Genomic DNA, 10,287 nt, shown 5'->3' with positions numbered 1-10,287 from the left:
CACGTGCTTCTGTATTTGTAAAGTTTGAACTTCCTAGAAGGCGTTTGGAAAAACTTGTTGATAATCTTGCAGTATCGATGTGTCCTGACTATAAGTGTGGACCAAAAAACAAAACTCCATTGTAAGTCAGTATATTTACAGGACTGTGGCGTTTGCAGTCTCACATGTCCCCTAGTACTTTATTCTTATCTCCTTTATACTTAAATTTGGAAGAATGTAGGAATTGCCTTGAATGGTAGACATGTATCGTTATGTAGCTAGACCGGGATGCCATAGTTGCAGCCAGGATGATGTGTCAGCGATGATCCTCAAAGCACCGGCAAAATTTGGCATAATCTCAATGAATCTGGAGCTGTACTAAGGGAATCTAACATCTTGATTTTGCAAGGAATTCCAAGTGACGAGCTGCTACTCTGGATGTGACTATGCAGCTGCTAGCAAGAATTCATGGTCTAATGACTTGAGGCATAGGAGAGGGTGGATGGTGTAGGTGTACCCCAACTGAACGGATGACAATATGCCCTGTGGATTAAAAGGCTGTTTCTGAAGATTCCACCCCAAGAGTGCTAACAGGGATGAAGTACGCTAATAACTGAAGATAGTGTGATGTCCTGCCGGATTCACTCCTCCTCCTGCTTCAGTGAGTGGCTGTGCTGGGATTTTAACTTTGGTCTCAGGGAGCTGGTAGCATCCAGATGTCAGGTAACAAAAGTCCATTAACTGAGGACAATAAAATTCGTCCAGCACTCTTCTAAGAAACCTGTCATATGTCCTTTCATATGCAACCACAAGCTAGGTGTGGCAGCCATTTCGTACAGAAATCTGGATAAAGGATGATGGTGTGTCGTGAAAGCAGTCATGCGTCACTCCTGTTAAACTTTAGCTCGCGGTCAAGGTTAATACCTGTGCGTCACAATTTGTTGTAGTTTTCCTAATATAGTCTACGTTGGTCGTTGGCTATGCTGGCTTCTGTTGCATGCATCGACAATGGATGGTTTTTAAATGCCAACATAACAATGGGCACGGTCTTTGTGGCTGAAGCACTACATAACATGTTTGAACGATGACGGTCAATTCGGTGTGTCTAAAGACTCATCTTCAGTGGGGCTAGCTTCGAACCCGGGTTTTGAGGGAAAAAAAAATATACAACAAAGTTGGACAGGAGGGTGCCTCAGTCGATATTGCTGTTGCCTTAATGGTTTGGGGTTAGAATCTCATCTATGCTGTGTATGGAGTCTGTGTTGGCTCCTTATCTCGTGGGTTTTCTCCTGCGCTTCAAAGACATGCACTTAGATTAACTGGGGCTTTTTAATTGTTTGCAGTATGAGCCCTGTGACTGGTATCCCATCCAAGATTTAATCTAGCCTTGTGCCTTATGCTGCCTGGGATCGGCTCCAGACCTTCCCATGACCAGGATAAGTGGTTAGAAGACTGATGGATGCGTGGAAATGTGCTTAAACATAGATTAGTCTATTTCACGCATTCCATACCTGTGCAGTGTCTCGTGCAGTATTAATGGCTGTTTTTAGATGTTCTAAAATAATGCAAACAACCTGCTCCTCCAAGTAGTGAATCATGTGTCTGCAGCACACAGACGTGGTCAAGAGGTTCACTCCTGGGACTCCAGTGATGCACAAGAGACGTCCAGTCAGATGGCAACGAAAATGACATTTCTGGGTCCAGAAACAGAAGTGAGACAGGAAGGCCACAAGTGCAAAAGTAACAGCTCAGTTCAACAGAGGTGTGTGGAATGGCTCCTCTGCACTGGAAAGACACCTACCCTTGAATTGGTTCTAGAAGCAAAAGTGGGTCCTACCCATTACACTCTAGGTGTATATAGTAATATGGCCAGTGACTGTAAGTTTTTAATCCATATTGAAATATAAATAAAAAAATCTGTTATCCAGTACAGGAAACCTGCAGCCTGTCTCAGTAAGCATTGGGCATGAGGCAGGGTATACAAGTCACAGAAATATTACTTATTCAGGACAATTTACAGGGACCAGTTCACCAAACTTGACCAAACATGCAGACTTCACACATAAGCCTGAGACACAATTATAATCCCCCACCTTGCAGGTGTAAAGACTACCATGCTAACAACTAACCCAGCCAAAGTGACAGGTATTCCTTTGTGTCTAGGGATGAATATCAATATGGGAGAGGCAGTGTTGAATAGACATATCAAGTCTTGTAGCTAGAGGGACAGCTGGAAACGTAAATGACGATATACTTCACGCAGGTATCTTGCAAGATCTGCTTAGGGCTGCTTTGTGAACCGCAGTGTGGGAGAACTTCTTGCAAAACTTTCCTGAAAATCTTATCGAATTAGTGAAGGGTACAAATATCTCAGCCATAACTCGTGTTTTTCTGAATAAAGGTCTCAGTCTATCCACAGGGTTTACTGAGGGAGATATATTTTACAAAACCTGTGGTCGTTTTTTTTTTTTGTACATCTGGAAAAAAAGCCAAAATAAAGATAGATGCTTGTGGTTGTAATGATGATTCCTCTTTGGCTGATGGCCGATCTACAGTTTCTTTGTCTATACAACACATATTTAGTTTTATTACCATGTAAAGGAATGAAAATAAATCTTTCCCACAGCAGCAAATATGTGAAACTCACTGATTCAGACAACTAAATGGGAATATCCATGTTCACTATTAGCCCTCTGAGGATCAGGACTTTAGCTGCAGGAAGGGTTTGTCTGCCTTAACAATCCACATAGCTATGCTGTCTGGAAAATCAGCTCCTGCTTGGGTTTCTCTTGGAAAGCAGGTCTGTGAAAAGAGGCCAGACAAACTGCAATCCAACAAAAATCCCAGAAGAAAGGTACTATGAAGAACCCGTGTATCCTGCCATCTAAAGGGTTACCATGTCTCAGTCCTGGAGTCATGCCTGGGGGTGGTGCTCGCCAAGTAACCCAGCCCGCCTCGAGTGTCTGCATGGATCCCTTATGTAGGTCCACCATCTGCAAGATGAAAGGTGGGGCTCCAGTGCAGTGCCATTTGTGTGGCAGGTGTGTGGAGTAAGGACTTCTGCTTCTCTGGTGGGAAAGTAGGCTGAGCTGTTGTTGGAAATGGTATTGGTTAGATATGTTCAGCCTTATGTCCATGCATAGGATGGGCTCCAAAATCAGACCACTTAACTGGGGGTGGAGTCTCACCTATTCTGGAGTTCCCCATATTGGGTGGAAGTAAGAAATGCTTAGAAGTCCCTGGCTGAGGGCTTTATAATTCCAATTTGTCCTGGTGGACCAGATAGTTGAGTGGAAAACTGAGTGAAGTTTGTGTGTAACCTGCCTTCTTAGTGATAGTGGCTGCATACAGATCCTATGGTCCTATAGGGAGACTCCAGTTCTCATGCAGGACAACAATGGAGATACCTGAAGGGGTGTAATTGCGCAGAATGGTGTCCCGTAAACCAAAATGGTCCACTGTTACTGGGCTTCTGGGCAAGTAAGATTGTCCATAAAAAAAAATCAATGTTCAAAGACGGGGTTTGGCATAAGTGCACATGGTAGCACAGTACCCCAGGCCAGAGGTCAGTGAATTACTCAGTTGTGTCTTCTGATTGGACATTGAAGTGAGGCACCATTGGTAATCAATTGGGAGAAGGCCAAATGGACCAGGATGACCCAGACGAGCAGCTGGTTGCTGGGGATATCTGGCTAGATCTTCTATGAGAGATGAATTCAACTCACGCCTCCTTTTCCGGAGTTCCCACATACTGAGTGAGGTCGGGGACATTAAGTCTGAATGGACTATGTTCAGGACATCAATTGTTAAACTGGATGCTTGAGTTGTGGCCAGTGAGGCAATCAGTGCTTGTATCCACTGGTAGGCATCTGTGATGAGGGAAACTGTCAGGCTGAAGAAGGAGGGGGTTTCTGAAAGAGCCAGGCACCGACAGGCCAGAAAGACTGCAGGGAAGTCGGAAACAGAGACCAAAGCTTGTGCATAGGAAGAGTTTTGAGAGGTCATTGGAGAGATAACTTTGGTGACCACAAAGATGTTTTGTCAAAATGAACGATTCCTCAGATTGGGGAGGTAGGGCTGTGTTCAGCCAAAATGGGGAAGTCCTGACCAACTCTTTAGGGTTGTGAGTGACTCTGTGAGATAGGATGCTACTTCTGTGATCGGAGAGTGACTGATTCAAATCACATGACTGGTCTCCATTAGGCCCTAGAACAAGGCCCTTTACGCCAATTAGTTCAGGGACTCACTGAGCCTGCCTGAATGGGGACGTAAAGTCACTGGTTCAAATTCTTTGCTTCAACAAGTGATATTCGTGCATATTTTGTAACCATTGTATGCTTACCTCTAATTGCTCCAGGGACTGGTGGACCCTGTTTCCTACTTGTGGATGATTTTAGATATTTAGCATTTGTTAAATGCATATAAATAAAATATGCCTTCATTCACGAAAGAACACTTTGTTAACTCAGTAGATATGTCCTCTCACAGCAACAGCAACTGAAGTTGCTATAATGGTCTGAGTCCTTCATAGTGGAAAGGCTACAGGAGTACATAAAATCTGCACAGAGATGCTGAAAACAGTGAATGGTGATGTAGCTTCAGTGTTGCATGGTAGGTGGGTGAAGTATCTCTGGACTACCGAACAGGTGATATTCCGTATTATTATGGGTTCAGAAGAGGAACATAGGAAAATCAAAATTCTCGACACCAGTGAATAACATGGGGAACTCCAGCCTCTATCTTTTGCTATTTGGCTCCTGTGTTACTTGAGCAAGACTTGTGTCTAACCATTTTGAATACCCTCCAGCAAGCACGCATGTTGGCTGTACGCCTGTTTGCGATTTTCATGGATGGGATATCAAAACACAGCTGATGGGGAGGCGTCATGTGACATCTATGCTTTTTTCATATATTGTTACATTTTTGGCCTCATCCAACCAGGACCTCCAGCACAGAGTGATCCTATGCCAGATGTGAAGTGCAGAGATGAGCATCAGCGTCTCCAAATCCATGGCTACAGTACCTCTGGATCCTCACCTATGGACATGAGCTGTGGGTTGAAAGAACAAGGTCATGTGCACAGGAGACCAAAATGAGGTTTCTCTGCATGGTTGAGTGACTCACTCTCTGTGATGGGTTAGGAGTTCGGAGACCCAGAGGGACTTCGAAATAGAGCTTCTGCTCCTTCAATTCAAGAAAAGTCAGCTGAGATGGTTTGGGCATTTTATAAGGATGCCACCTGGTCAGCTCTTGGGCATCTCTAACAGGATGGAAGCTAACAACTGGCATGGGAAGCTTGCAGGAGTTTTACCTACACAAATATGTTCCGGGGGCAGAACAAAAAAGTGATTTCTCTACAATCAGATTGTAGAGGAGGTGGTTCTTAGCAACTAGAGGATGCGAGACCAAGACATCTGATTGGTTGTTCCTGCCTCCTCTAGTTGCTTGAACCCACCTCCTCTACAATCTGATTGGTTATCTCTCTGAACCAATCATTTTTCATTCTGCTCTTGATTTTTTTTTTTGTGGAAGTAAAACTCCCATGCGTGGTTGGGAACATCTGGGGATTCAAGAAAATGAGCTAGAGTCTGTGGATGTGGGAAAAGGGATCTGATGTGATCTGTTTGGCATGTTGATATCACATTCCTCATCAGCAGTGGTTCAAAAATTACAATTAAATGCTTATCCACCGTGGTGACCACACTCCGCCAATGTGTGTGGAGTTTGCATGTTCTTCCTGTGTTTGCACCATTTTCCTTCAGGTACAGTATACAGATTTCCTTCTGCAGTCCAAAAGCATGCGGGTAGGCAAACTGGCTTCTCCCAAATACCAGTAGTGTGTGTATGTATGCATGTGCGCCAGTAATGGACTGACATTCCAAACAAGGTTTTCTTCTGTATTGTGCCTTATTCTACCTGGGATAGGCTCAATGCTCAATGTGACCCCACACAGCGTAAGTGGTATGGAATATCGATGGCTGGACCACAAAGTTGTAATCTTTTAGAATTTCTTCTCCAGGGGCAAATTCCTAATTTGTAGATGTCTGAGAAAATGTATCACTTAAAAATAGGGCTTTTGTGTTAAATTCTGGGAATTTACAAAGGATGCTGTTCCAACAACCACCCAAGTAATAATCTCAAAAAGTGACTCCAGGCACCACAAATTGACTTTACCATTTAATTGAAAAACATTTTCACTGTGCGCACAAAATTTATAAACAGATTATGGCACATATTTAGAGATTTGCTTACTTAATGGCACAAATGGACGTTAAATAGGTGAAGGGCAGCACACACGCAAACGGCTAAAGCCAACCGGAATCGCTCCGGTCGGTAGAAAAGCCCCATGTCTCTTTAGCCGAGAACGCAATCAAGCATGATAAGGAACGCGTCATGAACGAGAGGCCACGCGCTGGGACCCGCTCCTGCAGCAGATTCTAGTCTGAACCTCTGGTCTTCCTCCGCGCTGTAACCGTCAGCCCTTGGTCCAACGAGGAACGCAAGAGCTGCCCATTATCCAAGTCCTGAGCTCACATGCCCATCCTGATACTTTGAATGATCTGAAAGATGGCTATAATAGGGGGAGGAAGCCAACGTTACCAGCCAGATAATGAACGCCATGCATCAGAACACAATGCAACCGGGATGATAATTCAATTTCCTCAATAAGACATTAATTTACACTGGTAATTTTGAAAAGGCTTACACTGATAATTGGATTAGTAACGCATTGCACAGGGAAATTAGAAAGATGATGGCCTTTTTTCATTGTTAATCGTAATTATTAAAATTAAACACCAAAATAAAGAATAGAAAACCATCGTGTAAGAATTGAGTCCATGATTTAGATCAAGAAATGAACATGCCTAGTAGGTTTTCCTTGAGATAATGAAGTGTGTGTTTGTTACCTGATCCACAGACAACAAACACAAACAGAGCCAGAAGCCATGGTCCTACTGGGTATTTCTCTTCCTGCGGTCTCTGTAAGACAAAAGCCCAACAATTAGTGAAGCTGATTCTTGGCTATAATTACCTGCATTTTTTTCTCTAAAGGGCCACTGAATTATTATCTACCAGTTTAATCCCCCATTAGATGCAGATGTTGAACTTCTAATCACTATGTAAACTAGCCTTAATACAGAATCCTGTATAGCCATTTTATTTGGAAAATAACCACATATAAGCATTTCATCTGGGAAAAAATTATGCATATTATCCTCTTCCATAGATTTTCAATACACTTATGCAAGCATTTTCAGGGTAGACCGATATTTCAGATTTAATTTAAGTACTGGCACATTGTCTTGCTTATTACCCCTAATATATGTAATGTGTAAGATATAATTGCATATATTGCTAAAATGTCATTATCAGTACTGCTGACTCTCTGTTTTACCAGAATGATCTGTTATTTAATTAAACCGTGTCAGATCTGGTGAAGATTTTAGTTTAGCAAAAGCTACCGTCTAAAGATTTGCAAACCCCCCCACATGTCCTAGTTCTTGCCTGTAAAACGCATTACGTCACTTACAGTTTCACTGGAGCCATTACAGGGTGCCAGTATATCGTCCCATGTACACCTATATATAACATTTAGACGTGGCACATTTCCTTAGATTCGTGCTTTGCCTCCATCGGAAGTAAAGTCACGTGTCCCTTCAGTTCTTGATAAATATGCTATTGATCGTATAACCATCACGGCACTCTCATCGGTTTTCACAATTATAAATTATTACCAAGGATCCAGTTTCCGGTGTTACGCAAATAAAGATGTAATGATTTAAGAAAAGGAAATTATAGGGTAGTAATGTATATTTCTGTGTCGCCTTCGAGATTTTCGAGACACGGTTATCATTGGCTCTAAATCTGCACAGTGACACACTTAAAATCATATTTATTGACAGTAACTCAAATGATTAGATACCGCACAATATATGCATGCAAATATTTATAAATATTAAATACATCGTTTCGATGTTTCCACATCAGTTATAGTGACTTAGACACATACAATGAAAAATTAGGTTAGAATTTTTTTAATATCTCTGTATATTATGGCAAACAAAGTAAACGAACAGAAGTCATGCTTCATTTATGATTTTCCTGTTTAATGGTGATCTTAGGCTATGTCAGCTCGTAAGGACAATGTGCGTGTTTGAATACCAGGCAGCATACATATTTCACTTATAGCTTATCGAACACTTTTTCAGACCCAATAATCTCCCCAAAAAGTAATATATTAAACCATCAGTATCCATGTTCGTTCAGGTGCAATGAAGACGACCGTGGAGATACGGGATGAGGGGAAGATCTTGGGGAGAAGCAGACGAAAGACGCAATGAATCGCCGCGATCCTTCAAAGGGATTATTGGCTATGAAACGAAATTCATATTATGTTATATTCGACAGAAAACAGACTGATCGCTGACTGGTAATTTAACAGAAGCGTGATCGTATTCCTTCCATTTTAGATGCGAACTAGACTTGATCCTGGGAGGAAAACCAATTTCTTACCAGTGTCTTTGCAACGTTGCCTCTCTGCGTGATGTTTTTGCTATGTTTCTCGTTTGCCATTCGGATCCTTTGCTTTGCTACCATCTTCCAAGGAAATAAAGATATTAATATGTAGCCAGTTGTTTTATTATAAGGATGGCGATGATGCTGGAACCGCTACCCCAGAGCACCTACTAGTCGATAGCGTAACATGTAATGGACGGAAGTACGCTTCCATAGCCTGGTGTCTGGAAGAGGCGCATTGGACGCCTTTATATTTATACATTAATACATTTCTTCGCAACCATTTGCAGTGGTAAAGTCTAGTCTACATGTTCTATATATGCTATTCGTTTATGAAAACTGGACAGTAAGGATGAACACAGATAATTAATTACATGATATATATTCAGGGTTTGTCCTCCATTTGGGGTCTTTCCTGCATGTGGGATCTCCTTTTAAATCCACCACTGCATGTCAAAATGGCCAAAACGCTCTATATTTGTTTTATCTGACCAATGCACCTGGTTCCTTGAACACAGCACCTGGTAATCTTTACCTCCTGACCCATCCCGTTCACTGTGTGTGGGGGAGGAAGGATACCATTGTGTCACCCAGGCTAGTTTTGTACTAAACTCTTAATTTATGGTTCCTGGGGTCAAGTAATTATTATTTTCTTTTTGTTTGTAAGTGTTTTGTCTCTTTCTATGCTGATGAATGAATAGATTCACGTGTGTTACCACACTTACACACCCCAGTCCAAATTTAGTTTGATTTAATTTATAAGAATCTGTCACTGTCAATAATTTTGAAGGCAATGTTTCAAATTTGAAATTTTGAAGTTTATATCAAATATAGTTTGTTTTCAGGCAATAATACTGGTCATTAGCTGCTTTGATATATTTCTGAAATATTGCTGGCCATATTTATCATGTCATAATTGTTCTAATTAACTGTATATATTTAGCTACATAAAGTTTATTGATTTATTGAAATTTTATAGTTTTTTTGCAGGGGCATTAAAGGCGACTATGCAGACATTTAATAAAAAATTTTAGGTAACAAAGCAATAGAAATAAAAATGAACGTAACACTACAATAACAAGTATATATTCTCCAGTCTTCTTGGAACAAAATATCAAATATATCGGACTACATAGTGGGGTGACTACTTCGAATTATGACACTGTTCTAGAGACAGCAACTGATTCTGTGGGCTGGGAGTTTGTGTTTGTCCGGAAAGTCACCAGTTCGAATCGTGTGGTTACGATGATGGTCATATTACTGATGGGTCCTTTAGCAGAGTCCTCAGCAAGGCTGCTGGGAAATTGGGCGGCTGTGCACTGCGAGGGGAGCCCTCACGTGTGTGTGTGTGTGTGTGTGTGTGTGTGTGTGTGTGTGTGTGTGTGTGTGTCTCATAGAAGAGCAAAAGTAATGATTTTCTATGTACTAATGCTTCACCAAATGAGAACAATACCATGATTCGATATGACCTAAATGCGTTTTTGTTCACAAGACCATAAGTATGGTATTTGTGTTCTTGGTATAACCAGGGGAGCTGCTGGAGAGTTCTGGTCCCACGAGAGCATATCATACTGGGGCCCCTAATCCTGACCAATCTAATTATGTGTTTTAGGGGCCCTGTCACTCAGGGGCCCACGGAATAGTCCTGCCTTTCCTCCCCTGTATAGCACACCTGGATATCACTGTTGCACTTGCACCCATTTTCTGTGACCACTAATGCAGTATGGGCTGCACTGGCCTGTACTAAGGAACGTGGGGCTACCTGTAATGGATCCCCGTTCATCCAGGCGG

General features: G+C 42.0%; 1 protein-coding gene across 1 annotated transcript; it reads right to left on the bottom strand.

The window, feature by feature from the left end:
* Nucleotides 1-6,143: 6,143 nt before the first annotated feature.
* On the bottom strand, nucleotides 6,144-9,245 carry serp2 (stress-associated endoplasmic reticulum protein family member 2). The gene is made up of 3 exons (XM_048972421.1): nucleotides 8,494-9,245; nucleotides 6,888-6,960; nucleotides 6,144-6,550 (listed from the first exon to the last, which is right to left on the bottom strand). Exons 1-3 carry the CDS (start codon nucleotides 8,575-8,577, stop codon nucleotides 6,510-6,512), a joined length of 198 nt encoding a protein of 65 aa, XP_048828378.1. The 5' UTR covers nucleotides 8,578-9,245; the 3' UTR covers nucleotides 6,144-6,509.
* Nucleotides 9,246-10,287: the final 1,042 nt, after the last annotated feature.

Source organism: Brienomyrus brachyistius, chromosome 1 (genome assembly GCF_023856365.1).
Source record: "Brienomyrus brachyistius isolate T26 chromosome 1, BBRACH_0.4, whole genome shotgun sequence".
Classification (NCBI taxonomy): Eukaryota; Metazoa; Chordata; class Actinopteri; order Osteoglossiformes; family Mormyridae; genus Brienomyrus; species Brienomyrus brachyistius.
This window is presented reverse-complemented; position numbering and strand designations above follow the sequence as displayed.